Here is a 19436-nt window from a genome sequence, read left to right as displayed (position 1 = left end):
TAAGATAGATAAAGACCCTAAAATACTCAAGTTTAAGGGGTTTAAATGCGCACTTTTCAGCGCTCATCAAAAGGTAAAATAATCATTTGTCATGAGTTTGTCTTTAATTGCAACAAATCAATAATTCAAGGGGATATGTTTTTAGTTCAAAAATTATTTGCAAAAGGACAATAGTGCCCGTTTGGGATTGCTGTTAGAATATTACTGAGATACTGTTTGGTATTTATTTTTAGCAAGGACAAAATTGTATTTATAAAAAATATAAAAGGATTGCATTATGTAAAAAAAAAAATTGGTTACCTAAAAAGATAAACCTCTATCTCTAACGCAGTTTTAAAAGTTACAATTCCTAACTTCACTTAAACACACTTTTTTGACCTAACCCCTACCATGTATAAGCACTTTTTTTTTTCACCAAATACATTGGACTTTTTTTTTCACCAATTTTTTATAATGAAAATGCTTTTGAATAGTAGAGAAGTAATCCCAAACACCGACCGTTTAGTGCACTTTACCCTTGTATAAATAAAGAACAATCACACTGACTATACTATATTTACCCATTTCACGAAATGCAACGAATTCATGAGTAAGAGACTAAAACAACAAGTTTTGGGTTCTAAAATTCGAAGTGACTTGTCTGTACTAAGAATGGAAGTAGAACTAGAAAACCCTATAAAGAGAATAAGCAGTGGAGCTGTAATATTTTTACAGCAGTAATATTTACAGACATGGCAGGTGTCTCAGTTCTGCATGCAACTATTTTTGGGCTTTGGTGGATGCATCTACTGTGGGAGTGAGAGTGAGAAAAAGTAAAGATTTCAAATTCACACACACACAGACAGAGAGAAAGAGCATAAGCAAACAGTGATTTTGCTGTTTTTCACTTGATGAAAAAGAAGCAAAGAAAATTCTTTTGTGTTTTGGTTTTCTTAGTGCAAACTCATACATTACTCAAAAAGATGAAAATGTCGGTGACACTTTGCCAGTGTTTGAGGAACGGTTCACTAAAAATAGCTGGTCAATCACACACTTCTCCAAGTATTGGTTTTATAATCTTTGTATCTTTAAAATTGAGGAAGTGTGTTAACTTTCAGAATTAAACAAAGAACTATAACATCAGAGAGTATGAATAAAGAAAATTATATATATATATATATAATCAATGTATAACATGTTTGGCTATCCTATTTTGTAATTAAAGATAAGTCTAAAATCCAACTATCTCTAAAAATTACGAAAATATAGGATATGAAAACTAATTATTAAAAATTATTATTAAATACCAAAAATCAAGAAAATTCGAGTCCATTCAGACTACGAACAAAAATCACAAAATATTCAATAGACATAATAAGATAGAAAAATGCAATTTGAACATCCTAAACCATAAAATTTGACCGAGAAACAATGTATATCAGAAGCAAAATTCATAAGTATTGATTGATAGTATGTTTTTTTTAATTATTAAGAATGAAGTTTTTAATGTCAAAAATAGTTTCAACGAAACTGTTCTAAAAAATATGTCACCCTGCACCAATTAACCTTTTGATAGTTCAGATGGTCTCCGTAATATCCGGCAACCATTTTAAATCAGCATCACAATATTATTAATAATTCACCACTTTTAAATTAGGATAAATTCCACTTATTTTTCTTAAGGTCGTTAATATTTCACATAGACTCTTTTATGTTTCATAATCTCCACCTACTCTCTTGAAATTCTGATTTATATAACATATTCTCCTTACCTGACCATTTTGCCCTTCTAATGTGTGAAATAGTAGCAAATGTTTCATAGACATAACAGTAAAAAAAGTCATTAACAGGAGAGTCTTAAATAAGATTATAAAACGGAAAAAAAAAAATATGAAGTATTAATAAATCTTAAGAAAGGTAAGTAAAATTTCTCCTTTAATTTAATTTATTGTTTTAACAAGTCAAGCTCAGATTTATATCTTTGAACTTGTTTATTAAGCAAGTCGAGTACAAAGTAGCAAGGACCCCACTAAGTGAACTCACCACTCATCATTGCCCTTTACCCAAAATGGTTCTAAGACCCATTAGAACTTAAATTAATATTTTCCTAATCAATCTTATTTGTAAGTTTCAGTGTGAAATTGACTAAGCAAGGAGACTGTAGGTCACAAATATCCCTGAACAAACACTTGAACCAACTAACAATTCTACTTCCTTTTTTTTTTTATCTTTTTTCAATGATAAAACAAACATAATTTTTTTTCCGTACTAAAAATCAACCAATTATATCATGCTATATAAATAAAAATTATTTATTTTAATAAAATTCCTTAGATGTGAATATCTAATCTATTAATAATACCACGTCACTAATATATATGACATACGCATATTCAAAGTCCTTCCCTTCTCAAAGCTGCACCAATAGGCCAAAAGGGCATTTGGTCTAACAATTCTACTTTCCTCCCAAGAGGGAGAAATAAGACATTTTATATTATTTTCTTTTAGAATAAATTTCATTATTTTAATAATTATTTAAATCACTTGAGGATTGACTAGAGGCTGAACCCATCACCTGAAGTGTCCTGAAAATTGAGGTGACAATGCCATTGCCCTAATCATTTCACCAGGGTGCATTGGATTCACCCCCAGGAGATGAATTCAAGAGTTGAGTGACAATACTATATGACATGTTGGGTAATCCAATATAAAACACCGTCCTGCCCGCTAGTGGCCTTATAGGTGTCTCAGTGTTGGGAACAAAACTACCCCCCTTCCAATTCCGTGAAATTTTGAATTTCCTCTCAAAGCTGACAAAGCCCCAACCCTACAAGATAAAAATATTCTTTCCTTTCCTTTCCATGCAATTAATTTGCAGAGGAATCAAGCCAAACACCTGCTTTTACACAATTTAATTGCAGACGAAATCAGCTCCTATCCAATTTCTTTTTTAAAGGATTTTTTATTAAAAGTATTTTTATTTGATAGACTTTTCATTTCTACCAATTTCATGACGACACAGATGAAATTTTAAGTTCGGAATGTATATAGGGAATTTGAATTCGAATACGATCAACTCTCACTGGATACACTAATACGATTCATTAAAATACTAAATATTTATTATCATTGAATCTTTTTTTACTGATACCAACTTCATAACACAGATAAGATTTAAACTCAAACACATAAAATTCGAAATCACATTTGATATACCAAATACCATTCATTCAGACATTAAAAATTCGTTCTACCACCTAATTGAGTTAAGCTAGCGATTTCAAATCCAACTTGTAGTAAGGTCCAAATCACTTGTACAATTACAAACAGAACTTTCAAAACAAAAATTCACAATTTTATTGTTAGGAAGGGACAATCAATCCATCAATCAATCGGTCAAAATGTCCCAAAGAGTACAACCCATCACTGGGTAATGCCATTGCCAAGTCACAAAGTTGATCCCAAAAAATCAATCCTGCTTTTGTCATGTCAAATCAGAATAATACATATATATATATATATATATACACACACTAGATTATACTATAACAAACACTATGAACAGTGCCTACATGGGATTTTTATCATGGTCTACCTTAAAAAAAGGAGAAGGGTAGGGAAGAGCTGAGCCAACTACTTTGGCACAATCACTCCACCATTTTGGCATTTTGCCAAACAAATTAAAATTCCATACACGTCCTTTTCTACTAGTTATCATTCCACCGACCAAAAGATAAGATTTACCAAAATATAAGTAAAAAGATAAGATTTACCAAAAATAGTTCTCGTAAGTTTTAATCAACAAGACTACATGTGCATGCAAGGCCTATTAACAGTTCACATGTTAATAAGGTAAGGGCGAGTATGGTATTAAAAGTTGTCATTTGGGGAAGTAATTACATAGTCAGGTGTTATTTATTCGGCTCCCGGCAAAGTAACACTTGACCTATTAGTAAATGTGTCATGGTGTAAGTTTTATTCAATTTTTGCTAAAACTAATAGTCCTGGATTAGAGTGGGTAAGTTGCGTATTTCAACCCCACATTGATAATAAATGTAAATTATGCATGTACCCACAATTTCAATATATTTCCTTAATTACCCTTGTAAGTATTGTTTGCACTTTAGGGTTTTTGACTTGCACCTATCAACTTTCATGACTACATGACTACATCCCGGTGAAGGTACTACCTAGTTCTCTACGTGTCTATCTCGTTCTCACGCACACAGTGACTCCCAATGAGAACTTTGATTTCTCGGCAATCAAAGTTCTGAATACCTCATCTAGAGAAGGTATTCAGAACTTTGTGGCTATCTGGTTCCGCGGCAAGACAACAATGGAGTCCTGAATACCTTGTGTAGACGAGGGTAGTGTTATACCAATAACTCATTTGCGGGATTGGATGAGGGTAGTGTTATACCAATAACTCATTTGCGGGATTGGATGACAGAATTCCCAACGGGTCAGGGTACAAGTAGAATTTTAGCCAAATCCATCCGGAATCCGACCCTATGCAAAGGACAGTTTAGACATTTGAGATTTACTCGAATCACTCACTTTATAAACAACTTGAATCACATGGCAAGACGAATGAAATACTATCATAATTGGGGGTTTCACCTAAGGCACATCGGTCATGACACCATCTGATTTACCCAAAAAATGAAAGCTAGCCCCTCGTGTGGTCCATCCCCATGCACATAGTTATGGCGGGTCTAAGGTGAACTATAAATGGTTTTAAAAGAAGAGAGAGTTACTGACTTCTATCAAAGGTAAGCTAGGCACTCATTGAAACCTGCCACAATTCAATTCAAATAAAGTCCTTAAAAGAACCACAAGCCAAGGGAGTTTTCAATCTCAGTTAGTGAGCCCCACAGTATTGATTTATGTGTATATATATATATATATATATATATATATATAATATTACCCATTTATGTATATAATATGTGCCTCTTACCAATAACTCATCCAAGTCATAGCCAATCACTGAGAACACCAAACTCTCTTGAATATTTACTCCTAGTTTCACTTGCAGGTCTGGAGCAGTAACAGTAGTGCCATAAACATTGGGGCAGCAACAACATTTCATGAAGACAAATTCATATAGAGGAAAAAGAAACCCCACCAATCCTACTGTACACTAAAAAGAAACATTCAAAGGTTAACACCTTTTAAGTTAGAGTAAACCACCCCCCCAAAACCCCCAAAAGGAAAATTACAAACAAGGAACACACACAGAGAACAAAGCTAACCAAAATACATGGAAATTTAAACACATCCTTCCCCCCATCCCAATAGAACAACATTTCAAATGCTGAGGAGATCGGGTGGCGGTGATTGAGGCAGTGGTGGTGGCGGTGATTGATGGTGTTCATTTGCATCTTTAGTTGCCGTGCTGGGAGACTCCGAGGCAGTGGATGGTGCCGGGGAGGATTCTGTGGCTGTTGAGTCTCCCCCCTGTTTTGTGTTGGCGGGTGGCTTTGGAAGCTCTGTTAGCATTTGGATGACTTCCCGCATTGTCGGACGCTCAACAGCCTGTTCTTCGACGCAGAGCATTGCAACGTAGAATACGTGCATCACCTCATGGAGGGGAACCGTCGAGAGTCTAGGGTCAAGTACCTTTAGCACCCCTTCCTTGTTCCCATCGGTCATCTTTCGGACCCATTGGACTATGTCTACACCATCACCAAACTCCCCTACTGGTTTTCGGCCGCTTACCAGCTCTAAGAGAACTACACCAAAGCTATACACATCGCTCTTCTCGTCAACCTTGAGAGTGTAAGCATACTCTGCATAAAGCAACCATAATTTCAATATTCAAATTTCATTTCAACATATAATCCCCTAAACAATTTCAATATTCAACAATTAGGTTGTCAGCTGGATAGCATTTAAAATATTTTTTGTTGTTGTTGGGAGCCAAATTGTTTGGATTTTGCACTTAAAGCAAGATAGCTACTTTTTTTTTGATAAGTTTAAAGCAAGATAGCTACTTAATAAGATGTACCAAGTAGTTCCATGTCATTTTCATATGAGCCCTCATTGAATAAAAGATCCATCACTTGGAAATTATACATCAACAACCATGAAATTCATGTCCCTCAACAGTTCTTTACCAATCATCATTTAATGCCAAAGCCAAAGAAAGACACTGATTGTTACAAACTCACATGCTTTTAAAGACAAAAAACAGAGGACATATTAAGTTAATAGAAACACAAAGTCAAATTAAGCTACAACACATAAAAAGTATAGGAAAGAATTAATGCAAGATCTCAATGTAATTAATAAATGAGTCAAAAATCAGTTTTTGAAATTCAAGATCTTTGATAAATTAAGGACTTCAAAGCAATCAAGTTAAAATATTATTATCCACCAAAACAGAAAATTCATGCTTCACAAAGTACTTCAGTTGATTATATACCAAAACACAAAATTCATACTTCTCAAAGTACTTCAGAGCTCGAATTTTACCTGGGGCTATGTATCCATAAGAACCAGCAATAGCAGACATGCACTCCGAGGTGCCAGAATCCTGCAAAAACTTGGCAAGACCGAAATCCGCGACATGAGCCTCAAAGTTGGAATCAAGAAGGATGTTGTTAGACTTCACATCTCGATGGAGAATCAACGGTGAACAATCGTGGTGAAGATAGCAAAGTCCCTTTGCAGATTCCACAGCAATCTTATACCTTGTATCCCAATACAAATGGCCCCCTTTCTTGCCATGAAGCACTTCACCTAAGCTCCCATTTGGCATGTACTCATAAACCAAAAGATTTGTCTCATGGTTTGAGCAAAACCCTAGTAATCTAACAATGTGCCGGTGTCGAATCCTCCCAAGAGTCTGTATCTCTGCATTGAACCCGTGGTCGTGAGAGGACCCCCGGCTCATCGCCGGAAGCCTTTTCACGGCAACCTGATCGCCATTGGGCATTACCCCCTTGTAAACAATGCCAGCACCACCTTTCCCAATAATGTTGTCCTCCTTCAGGCAATCCAAGACATCATCACAAGTGAAATCCAAGCGTTGGAAAGCTGTTAGCTTCCATGCTCGAGACTCACTCGCCTTCTTGAACTTCCGGGCCTTAAGGATGGCGAGGACAGCAAACACAATTGAGCACACAAGCAATCCAATGACAAGTAAAAGCTTCCATGAGGCCGAGAGTCCCCCTTTAACATGAGGTTGGTGAGTGCCATTGGCATACCCATCTTTGCAAGGTCCCAAATAAGGACCACAAAGATCAGGGTTGCCAAGAAATGAAGTGTAATTGAAGTAACTAAATTGACCAGTGCCAGGAACTAATCCAGATAGATTGTTATACGAAAAATCAACTGATGTCAAGCTTTGCATAACAGCTATGGATGATGGAATGCTTCCAACCAAGTGATTTCGTGACAAATTCAAGTAATTCAGGATCCTCATACCTGTGATTTCAGTCGGGATTTCACCCGAGAGCTGATTACGACTAAGATCAACGAATGTCAGCAGCTTGCATTGGCTCATCTCCGGCGTGATCTCACCAGAGAAGCCGTTGTGACTAAAATCTATCTTTGAAAGCTGCTGCAAATGCCCAATTTGGGGCGGAATGCGGCCGGTGAACTTGTTTCCGTCGAGGAGTAGCTTCTGAACACCTGAAAAGTTTCCGATGCTGGGCGGCAACGAGCCGGTTAGCTGATTGTTGGAGAGACTAATCTGCCCGAGATTGACAGCTATTGAATCTGTTTCTGGAAACCCTCCAGAGAGAAGATTGTCTTGAAGCTCAACTTGAACGAGTTTAGGCAAGCTAAACAGACCCTTTGGAATCGACCCATTGAGATAGTTCTCTCCCATTCGAATCCGAGTCAGTGACTCGCACCGGCCAAGCGATTCCGGAATCGGACCGAACAAGAAATTGGTGAGAGTGATTAAGATTTGGAGATGATTACCAGAGCACATGAATGGCGGCAAAGTTCCGGTCAATTTGTTCGACGAAAGGTCGAGAAGCTGAAGCTTCCCGTTCGTCCCCAAACCTTGGGGTATACTTCCGGTGAAGTTGTTTTCCCAAAGCTGTAACACCTCCAGCTCCGGCAGATCTCCAATAAACTCGGGTATCGAACCGTGAAGCTTGTTTCGGAACAGATTGAGAAGGGTCAAGTTCTTCAGATCGGCGAATGACGCCGGTATTTCGCCGGAGAAGACGTTGTTAGACAGATCCATAGATTTCAAGCTCTTCAATTGGCCAAGCTCAGTCGTCAACTGTCCTGACAGTCCATTCACCTGTAGAAATAGTGTATCCAAGTTTTGAAGCTGCCCGATTTCCGGGGGAATCTCACCGGACAATCCACAGTTCGCGGCGTCAAATCGAACGAGTCGAGACAAGTTTCCGATAGCCGACGGTAGGCTTCCGGTAAAGGCGTTGTAGTAGCCAATATACAGCTGTTGAAGCGTCGATAAGTTGCCGATTTCCGGAGGAATCACGCCGCCAAGTTCATTGCCGGAGATTGCTAGATATTCCAGCACCGGGAATCGTCCGTACTCCGGCGGGATGCTTCCCGTGAAGTAGTTGCCGCCGAGGTGAAGATGCCGGAGACCCGACATTTCGGATATCGACACGGGGAGGTCTCCGGTCATATTGTTGTTGTAGAGGTCGAGCACTTGGAGGTTTTTGAGTCGAGCGAGTTGACTCGGAAACGTCTCATTGAAGACATTGTTGGAGAGGTTGAGATATCGAAGGCCGGAGATGAAAGAGATCTCCGGCGGGATAGGGCCGGAGAACTGATTGGCGGCGAGGGTGAGGTTCAGGAGGTAGCGGAGGTGACCCACGTCGGAGGCGAGGACGCCGTAGAGATTGAGCCCGGAGAGGTTGAGGGCTGTCACGTGACGTCGGGCGTCGCACGTGACGCCTGCCCACGTGCAGTGACTGGTTGAAATATTCCACGACGAGAGAGACGATTGTTCGTCGCCTGTGATGGCGGCTTTCAGGGAGAGCAGAGCGCGGTATTCCGGTACGAATGGTGGTTTAGCGGCGAGTGAACTGTGGACGTGGAGGTTTAATAGGAGGAGGAGAATAATGTGAAGGAATCGCATTTTTTTGGGATTTTTCCTCCCCTGCTATTGTTTTTAGAGAGAGGAAGGGAAAAGAAGAGGGAGGGAGAAGGTAGGGAGAGAGTAGAGTGAGAGATCAGTAAGCAGAGGGGAGTCGTGGTTTTATTCTACTTTTTTGTTTTAAATATAATTTGGAAAAGGAAAGGGTATTAAGGAGATTTTACTACTTCTCTATTTTGGTTCGAGTTTGATAATCGAGGGAAAGTGTTAATACCCAATTTTGAATAAAAGTTTTTTATAATTGATATTATTTATTTTTCTTTTTAATAAATAAGTTTTAGTCCAATTTTGATTAAATTTTTTTTATAATTGATATTATTTATTTTTCTTTTTAATAAATAAAGTTTTAGGGAATTGTAAGGAAAGGGGAGAGTATATGTAATTACAGATATAGGAAAATGAGAAACTAAACTCACTTCTTAATTTTTTTTTTTTTTTTATCTACAATTATTTTTCTCTAAAATATAAGTATTCTAAATAAAAATAAAAAACTAAGAATAATTTTCATAAACAAATTTTAAACCACAAATACAATAATACGTGCATAAGAAGAAGTGAAAATAATGACAACAAACATTCGTAATATGTAAGCATTATATTTTATAACATTGGATAATCTACTAAGAAATATTATATATTATATATAAGTATATTTTGGCATTATATTATGTCAAATCGAAATATTATTTGATTGGATTAAACATAATTCGTCTTCTTTTAAACTAACAGATTATTAGATTCTGATAATTAATGAGTCTTAAATTAATTTTTCAATTCAAACCATGGCTCTCTAGACGGTATTAGATCAAATTCAAACAGAAACATAATCCATTAACAAGACTAATTGCGGGGAAGAGGTTTTTGACCCCAGAAGTTGAAGCAGGAATGTTAATGGGGCGGGTTCGGATGAACCTCCATTTTCTTAAACTAATTCTGATAATGAAATTTTTTTTTTCAAAACTTAATTTGAGGTGCTTCGCATTGGAGTCGAGATGGCTTCAGAACGTGTCAATATACATAATTTTTAAGAAAAAACAATCAAACTTCAAAAAATTTAAGTTAAATTTTCTTATTTATTTTTTAGTATATTCAAATATTTCACAATCATGAAAATTATCATAAGAAATAGAGAAAAAAATATTATAGGTAATAAAAGAATGATTATTTATATATTAATTATTAATCAGGATGGATTTGTGACTTTGCGAATTTTAAACTTATTTTCAAACTCATTCATAACCATATTAGGATTACTTCAAACCCGCTCCAATAGTCAATTGAGACGAGTTTATGTAAAACTTGTTCCAAGCAAACACATCGATCTTATGTAAAACTTTATGCCAACTGACTATTCATGTTGTAAATTAACAACAAAAATAAATTTGCTCAACCGAAATTATTAGGATTAGTGTTAAGATAAGTGTTAAATTTAGTGACAACTAACAAGGCAGAAGTAGAAAGAAAGAGTAAAAAAATATTAGAGAGAAAAGGTTATGAGACTCCCTCTCTCCTCTTTCTCCGTATAAGAATCTATGTTGCGATCTTCAAGTTTTGAAAAATGTGGTTTAGTTTATTATTTCTTCTGTCTCAAAATAATTGGGTATTTTTAAAAATGTGATTCATAAAAATTGTGAGTCATATTTTTCAAATACCTAACTATTTTAAGACGGATGAAGTATTAAATAGAGTGCGAATATTACCTCCGTTTTTGTTTTTTAATATTATTATCTGGTTTTCACTTTACACAAATCTATTGTTGAAGATTAAATATGTCTACTAAACTAAACAAACACTTGATGACATTTCGAAATTATTTTCCTTGAATAATATTGGAACCTAAAACCTTCATAATATCTCCATTTGGACTGTCCTTGAAAATAGTGTAGCGAGTGGATTTATTTTTTCTTCTCTATTTTAAACTTTTTAAAATTTTATTAGTAAGAAACGTACTCACACACTTATTTTATTCTTTTAAGACTTGAATCCTAACATTTTACACTGAAATGTGAGGAGGTATCATTAGGCCACAATACCTTTGGTATGTAGCTAGTGGATCATGTTAATTTGCGGCCAAATTTAGTGGTTTAGGACCTCAAAATTACATTTTTAACTCCTATACAAAAATTGCTGAATATTTTGAAATTTTTGTTCATGGACAAAATGAACTCCAATTTTTCTGAATTTTTATATCTAGTAATTTTTAGTGATTGGGTTTTTTATTTTATTTTTTCATAAATTTATATATATATATATTTTGGGAGAGTTGATTTTTAAGCTTGTTATGTTAATTTCCTTTTGATATTAGGTTTTATAAAGGTCATGTTGTTAATCAACAATTCGAATATTAATTAATTAATTTTTTTTTTTTTTTTAACAAATCTCTTTTAATTTTGTGAATTCAAAGTTGTTTAATATTCATTTGTGGTAGATACCTCTATAGTCCAGTGGGTTAGTGTCTTCGATGGACTTTGGAATGTCGGGACTTCGACTCTCTGCATCTACTAATCTAACTTCTAACCATTTGTTAATAAACAAATAAATAAAAAAAAAACATCCGTGAACATTCATAATTTCGGCTCAATCAATTTATTATTCAAAAAATATTTTTAATCACATTTCAGTTTCACTCGACATGCAATAAAGTCCTTTTTCCCAATTTATAAGATCTCTTTCAAATTTAGATAAATTATTTGAAAATGTTAAATAATAGAAATTTTTTTTTTGGGCATCTAAGAAAGCTAATTACTCGTGTCCAAATTCCTAAATGCCAAAAACAATGCAGAATTGCAGGGAGAGGGAATTAGATGGGCATGATACTTTCATGGTCACATTGTCTGCATGGGTTTGGGCAATGGAGCCCACCAATATATTCCGATCGACGAATCTCACCAAAAGAAAAGCTTAGTTTTGGTGGGTCCACTTCACATGTAACACGAAATATCATCCATTGATTTATCATGAAACAAGATCATTTGTCACTTAGCACCCACTTGATACTTAAGATTAACTCGACAACATAAATTTGGTTTAGGTAATTTTTTACTTTTTCTAGATAAGAAGTGGGACTCCAATTATTTCCATGTTTGGGAAAATTACCATCGATATGATTACAAGAAAACAAAATTCAAGAATTGTCCCAACAAAATATTATGAAACATTTTTGGTTATGATGCCTATAAGTGTTTATTCGTTTACGAGGATCTTAGAAGAAAGAACGAGACTTATCTAATTTTTGACGTTATAACTTTTTTTTAAAAGTGATTATTCTTTCTTTTTTGACTTTTGTTCGTTTGAAATTATTATTTATTTATTTTACTTTTGAATAAAAAGAAAAATCTAATACAAAATGATAGGTGTTCTAATCTATATTAAAAAATTAAATTCATTGAAACAATTGAATAATCGGAGTGGTAATTTGGTCGCATACTAATTAGTAGAATGTCTAACTCCACGAATGAATATCTCCCACTAATTTATTTTTTAAAAAGATATATATCACATAAATCATGCATATTTTTATTTTTTATTTTTTCATCCCTCTTATAACGGAAAGAAAATGGTAGTAGGTGATTTGAAAGATTCCATTAAGAGAGAAAGTTACTCTCAAAAGTCATAATTTGTGGGATTATTTAGAGATGTGAGATTCCATTTTTTTCTTTTTCTTTTCTGGAGGAGGACGGTATTGTTGAGTATTTTAAAGTACCTTATATTCTACCATCCGATATATACAGTTTTCTTTTACTGTAATTACCAATTTTTTTTATGTATGTCGCTCAAAAAAAAGTTTGGAACTTCAAACTCTCAACATAAAAAATGTGAGAAGAAAGTCTTTATCCTTATACTATTTCTTTGGGCTCCTAGTTTGATTAGATGAGAATTAAAATAAAAGAAAGTGAAGCGAATTAAAGGAATTGTCTATTTGATTAGCATGATTTAATTTTTTTAAAAGAAAATTATAAGAAATTATCATTTTTTGATTTAAATGTGATATATTAATTTCGTGATTGGCAAATTTCGGTGTCAAAACGCGTTTGATCGAGTTGTAATTTTTGGTTTTATTTTTGAGTCTCAATGTCGGAAGTGGAACAAGTGCAACCAATATGTGTTCAATTTTGATTCGATTGAGAACATCATGTTAGAGAATGTATGGTGGTAAGCACACGTTATTTTTACTTTCAGTGAGGTCTGGTGTTATACAAGAAATTTTTGAAAGTTTCACATTTCAAAAGTGCATTGCCACACTGGAATCGGTCGCGCTTCAATGCAATTGGTTGCAGTCTTTATTTCCAAAATTTTGTTTGTGAAGAAAAAAATATCACTGGCATAGCGAAATCGATCGCGTTTGAAGCGGAACCGGTTGTACGTTTCTTTTTTCCAAATTCACCGTTATTGAATTTTATACTACCTAAACGGAACCGGTTGCGTTACACTGGAGCCAATATGGTAATTGCAATTATATTCCAATTGTGATTCATTTTTTTTCAGATTATTCGGAGACTTTAATGCACGAATAAAACTTGTTTTCCAAGTGTTTGTAGGGCTTCAAAATTCTATATAAACACCTTTTCTCACTGAGGTTTTTCTACGACTTTTTGCATACAATTTTCAGCATTCTTATAGAGCCAAGTTTGTGAGATTTTTTGAGTGTTTATTTTATTTTTTATCTCGAGACCACACATATTATACACACGAGTGATTTAGAATATTGTCTACTATCTTATCGAAGTCCGAACCATTGAAGATCTATTGATACCATTAAGAAAAAGTAGAGCTTTTATTATTCGTCAGCAAAATCAGATTTGATGAAAATGAGAGATCGATCACATTTTGAAAGTGTCAAAACATTCGTAGAGTGTTGTATGCTCTGCTAGTAATCATTTTATAAGAGTCAAGAGAATAAACTTGAGGTCGAGAGTTGTTGAACAGGGGAGTCACAAAACCAAAGACGGTTAGTAATTGGTTCTTGGTAGAGTGAGAGTGTGTGAGCCTAAGTTGAATTTCATTGTACTTTATTTTATACATAGTTGATCATTTTAGTTGGGACAACATGAAAGTTTTTGAGGTTTTTCCAATTGGTTTTACTTGCTAAAAATCCAGGTATTTCTTAAATTATACTTTACACTACTTGCACTTAATTTTTGTTTTGTAAATTGTTTAATTTACTTTTATTTAGTTAAATTTAATTTAAGCAAAAATTAGATAAAAGAGTAAGTTGAACCTATTCACCCCTTTAGGTTGTTTATTCATATTATATTCCACAGTGTGCAACTCACATTAAATAGCGTAAAACTTGCTATGAAAGAAAGAACATAATTGTAAGCTCATAAAATTTTCTCAAAAAAATCAAAATTTTCTATGTTTTTTAATAAAAAAAATTTTAATTGAAAATGTAGGTAGTTATTTATTTATTTATTTTTCATTGGCAAGAAACTCGAACCACACATCACTCACACACCCTCTTTTTTCATTGACAAGAAACTCGCACCACACATCACTCACACACCCTCTTTTTTCATTTGGAGATTTGAACCATAGATCATCTACTTTGGGAGGTAGATGAGATACCACTGGGCCACATGCCCTTAGTATGTAGGTGGTTATTTGGTTAGATGGAAAATTAACAATAAAAATTAAAAGTAAAAGAAAATAAAGTGAATGAGAAGAAATGTTTATTTGATTAGCATGATTTTTTTTATTATGAGAAATCGCAACCATAAAAGAAAAAGCATAATTGTAAGCTCATAAAATTTTGTCAAAAAATAAAATTTTATGTATTTTTTATAAGAAAATTTTATTAAAAAATTGGATAATTTTGAAAAGTATTTTTTTTTCAAACTTTTCCTTTTCATGCTAATCAAATTTTAAAATATTCAAAACAATTTAATTTATTTTTTTATTCTTGATATTTCCATTTAATCTATCGTAAGTTGGGATTGAGGAATGATCAAAATTGAAAAGTTTTTTTTTTTAATTTTCATTTAACCTTGGAATCTTCTAGATATTTTGGAGAGATTAAAAATAAAAAAGAAAAAGTAAAAAATAACAGTAATTATTAAGAGTACTAATTTTGTTGGGTGCATAAAGCTGGTCAAATAAGGTTGACTGACATGGAGAGACACGAGAAGTAGTGTTTTAATAGAACCCCATCCCTCTGTCTCTCTACCCTTTACAACTCACATAATTACGGGAGTCCCCATTTCTTGTCGAATTACCACATTACCCTCCAATTCTTGGAAAATGACATCCCCTTCGGTGACCATGTGGGTGACTCCAAATTTGGGACCCACCCAACAGACAAAGGCCCTTTCTTATATAGATGGTCCCAAAGATGAGCAGGAAAACAGAAGCTGGCAATGGCATTGCTTTCTTGAAGAGAAAATGACTAAACAGTCCTTCCATGCCAAAGAAAGGGACACTGTTTGTGGGGGAAATAGTGATGGCTACATTGCACCTCCAACATTGAGGACATTTAATTGGTTTCAAGCAAGTGTCCCTTTCTGGGGTACCAGCACATGACGTCCAAGGGCTATTTTGGTAAATTGAGCCATGCATTGCCCAGCTATCAAGAGGTTTATCTGAACAATGTTTGACCAACTCACTTGCCTACTTTGATCACAGAAATGATTTGGGTACCCTTTATTTTTTTAAATTGATGATGGTGGAGAGTATCAAAAGTACAATACAACCCCTTTTAATCCATCAATGTTTAGAACATTATACATTGGCAGGGTATGATTCAACAGAGACATCCGATGAAAATGTTATGATCTTCATTCTTCACCTATTGATATTTAGGATTACTTGCAAAATGATGAAACATAAAACAAGAATGGCTTAGGGAAGTGAATCCTTTCGAACCAAATCTCTTCTGGACATTGTTGGTCTTGATCGATTCACTTTCGTCTTGTTAGAATTCATGTTTGAAATTTCTATTAGAATTAAATTTGTAAGTGGTGAAGTTGAATAAGATAAGGATCGTGACAATTTGAACAACCTTATCGAAGTTTTCAAAAGAGTCGAAAACTAAATTTGTAACAAGACTCCGATCCAACATCTTGTTAAAATTAAATTTGTAAATTATAAAGTTGAATAAGACGATGATCCTTATAATATAAACAAAATTTGTAACAAGACGGCAATTCATCATCTTGTTAGAACTAAATTTGTAAGTAATAAAGTTAAATAAGACCACCATTGTGACAATCTGAAAGGTAAGACTGCTATGTACCGAGAAGCAGAGAGATTTGACTGGAGAGGACCCATATCCAATGGATAACCAATCTCTTGGATCAACAATCAGATGATCAGGATTTCACCTAGCTTGTGGGCCCATTAGTGTTGGAACTATGAGATGTGTGGTATGGGATCTATATCTGTGAAAGGGGTACATTAGTAATTAGGGTGGTTAGGAAGGGGGCTGTTTGTTTGTTGGGAAATGAAGTAAGAGTGGGTGAGAGAGAGATTCGCTGATTAAAACTTTGGATTCTAAAAAAACCAATTACACGTACAATTAGAAGGCTTTGGGCTCAGGTAAAAGCCCAAAGCCCTATGCTATTCCACCCCAGAAAACACGTTCTATTTGAAACCTTTCTTTATTGTCTCGTGTGATGCTCCTTTTGTCCCCTAACCTTTTTTGGACTCCTCTCTCTCTCTCTAAAATATTCTCTCTCTATAATACAAACTGCTATTCATGTCACTGGTTTCCATCCTTATATTAATGGTTAGAATCCTTGATGTATCTAAATACTATATCTTAACTATGTATTGATGATCTATGAATTATCTAATACTTTCTTTATAGTTAACTATATCTTTGATGATCTACAATAATTATGAAACTCTTACCAAGTATAATTTTGTTGTATGATTAAATTGTCTGTTTAAAAATAATTTTTAAGAATTAAATTCTTAAAGAAAAAACGATTTTTGATAACTTCTTAGTTTGGCGTGAGATAAAAATAGACATAGTTTGGCCTTTTTACATATGTTCCAATAGTTCAGTGAGTTAGTGCCTCTGGTGAATTTTGGAGTGCTAGATTTTGACTTTTTACACTTACTAATTTAACTTCCAACCTTTCTTGCCTTGAAAAAAAAAAAACTCCTTTTCTTTATGACGGGTAAATTACTCGTTATTCAAAGTGTTAAATTTTGTTAAATATATATACATATACATACATATATATACATATATACATATATATATATATGTATATATAACTTTTGGTTTTAGGTTGTAACTATTTAGAAGATATGTGACTTTTGGTTTGCACCTTCTGAATAGGTTACAACCATTAAGATGGTATATGACTTTTGATTTGCAATTCCTGAATAGGTTACAACCATTCAGAAGATATATGACTTTTGGTTTGCAACTCTTGAATAGGTTACAACTATTTAGAAGATATGTGACTTTTGGAAGTTTATAAATAACGATGGTGCAGTACATTCTGAATATACTTTTTCTGTTTTCTTTCTTGTATTGTATTTAGTCATAACAGTTTCAACGAGTGTTTAGGGAATTCCTTCAGTAATGCTAACTGCAGGAATTCAGACTTTGTTGTATCCTAAGAGTGTTTTGCTACAGGACCCGTTAGTAAACTCAATGTGAGTGGGGGCAAATAACACTTTAAGGAAAGTGAATACACGTCTTAAAGTCTGTATTTTGTTTGACATCAGTATGCTTGAGAAGGTCTGGTTATCTCCAACAATTTCTGGATCAATTGTCTTAACAATCGTAAAGTGTTATTTGGATGGAGATTATATCAGACAATACTATGTTTAAGGTAATGAATCAACACTTTGTAAAGTTAGATCGATTTGATGGATCTAAGTTTACCCATTGGAAGGATAAATTAATGTTCCTACTCACTGTTCTTAAAATCTCATTTGTTCTAAATCCAAATCTCCAACCATTCCCAGAGTCAACAGATAAAGTACAGAGAAAATGATTGAAGATAGGACGAAACGAGATGAAGATGAATTGGTTTGCAGAGGTCACATTTTGAATACACTTTCAGACCGACTCTACGATCTCTATACTTCTATGAAGTCTCCTCGGGAAATTTGGAATGCACTAGAATTTAAGTACAAAACTGAGAAACTAGGTACAGATAAATTTTTAATATTTAAGTACTTTGAATTCTCAATGGTTGATAATCTGTCAGTTTTAGATCAAGTTCATGAATTACAAGTTCTAGTCACAAAGCTTCGTTAAGTGAAAATTGTACTTCCCGAATCCTTCTAAGTGGGGGCTATCATTTCAAAGTTGTCTCCTAGTTGGAATGATTATAGAAAGAAACTTCTGCATAAGACAGAAGAATTTACTTTGGAAGAAATATAGAAGCATTTGCGAATTGAAGAAGAAACTCGAATTCGTGATAAGAAATATTATGTTGAAGATTCTTCCGAAGTGAATTATGTGGATGGAGGCAAATCAAATAAATATTAGAAAAGCCTCAAGTTGAAAAAAAAAGGGACTTTCAAAAGGAATCATCTTTATAAGAATAAAAATTCTTCTGGATCATGTTTCCATTGTGGAAAGAAAGGATATTTTATTTGTGATTGCAGGTACAAAAAATACGAAAAGAAAGAGAATGCTAACAATTCAAACAATATTAATGTAATGGAAGAGAAGATTTCAGATCTAGTTGTTATGGTATCTGTAATGCAAATTGGCATGATAACTGAATTGAACATGGCAACAACAACTAAATCTTTAGATTGGTGGCTTGATTCTGGGGCTACTATTCATGTTTGTAATGATAAATTACATTATAAAACTTATGAATTTGTAGATGATCAAGAAGTTCTGATGTGAAATCACAACTCTGCCAAAGTTTTGGGAAAATGGAATGTTGAAATTCAATTCACTTCGGGAAAGAAGTTGACATTGTAGAATGTTCTTCATGTCCCAGAAATTAGAAAGAATCTTGTATCTGTAAATTTATTGTGTAAGAGTGGCATTAAAGCTGTGTTAGAGGCTGAGAACAGAATTTTTGTTGTGAAGGGTTATGCTTAATTGTGATGGAATGATTAAACTAAGTATTAATAAAATAAGTCATTCTGCTTATATTGTTTGTTCTTCTTCTATTTGGCATGCACGTTTAACACATTTAAATTTTAGATCTTTAAAGTATATGTCAAAGCATGATTTTATTTCTTGTAGTGATGATTGTAATGATAAATGTGAAATTTGCATTGAATAAAAAATGATTAAGAAACCTTTTCCTAAAGCCAATCGAAATTCACAACTATTAGAAATAATTCATTCTGAAATTTGTGAATTAAATGGGAAATTAACTAGAGAAGGAAAAAGATATTTTATAACTTTTATTGACGATTATTCTAGATTTACTTATGTATATCT

The 19436-nt window shown here is 33.9% G+C and overlaps 1 protein-coding gene across 1 annotated transcript; it reads right to left on the bottom strand.

Annotated features, from left to right (window-relative positions):
- Positions 1 to 4969: 4969 nt before the first annotated feature.
- LOC132267051 (leucine-rich repeat receptor-like serine/threonine-protein kinase BAM1) lies at positions 4970 to 9155 on the bottom strand. The gene is made up of 2 exons (XM_059768101.1): positions 6457 to 9155; positions 4970 to 5771 (listed from the first exon to the last, which is right to left on the bottom strand). Exons 1-2 carry the CDS (start codon positions 9050 to 9052, stop codon positions 5290 to 5292), a joined length of 3078 nt encoding a protein of 1025 aa, XP_059624084.1. The 5' UTR covers positions 9053 to 9155; the 3' UTR covers positions 4970 to 5289.
- Positions 9156 to 19436: the final 10281 nt, after the last annotated feature.

The sequence above is a fragment of the Cornus florida genome, unplaced genomic scaffold (genome assembly GCF_030987335.1).
Source record: "Cornus florida cultivar Cherokee Brave unplaced genomic scaffold, ASM3098733v1 CherokeeBrave_3.0.0_Hap2_Chr07, whole genome shotgun sequence".
Taxonomy (NCBI): domain Eukaryota; kingdom Viridiplantae; phylum Streptophyta; class Magnoliopsida; order Cornales; family Cornaceae; genus Cornus; species Cornus florida.
This window is presented reverse-complemented; position numbering and strand designations above follow the sequence as displayed.

Excerpts from the sequence above, each read along its gene's own strand:
- LOC132267051 (XM_059768101.1), bottom strand. The coding sequence starts at position 9,052 with ATGCGATTCCTTCACATTATTCTCCTCCTCCTATTAAACCTCCACGTC. Across the intron at positions 5,772-6,456 it reads TTATGGATACATAGCCCCAG|AGTATGCTTACACTCTCAAG; the intron begins GTAAAATTCGAG and ends TGCTTTATGCAG.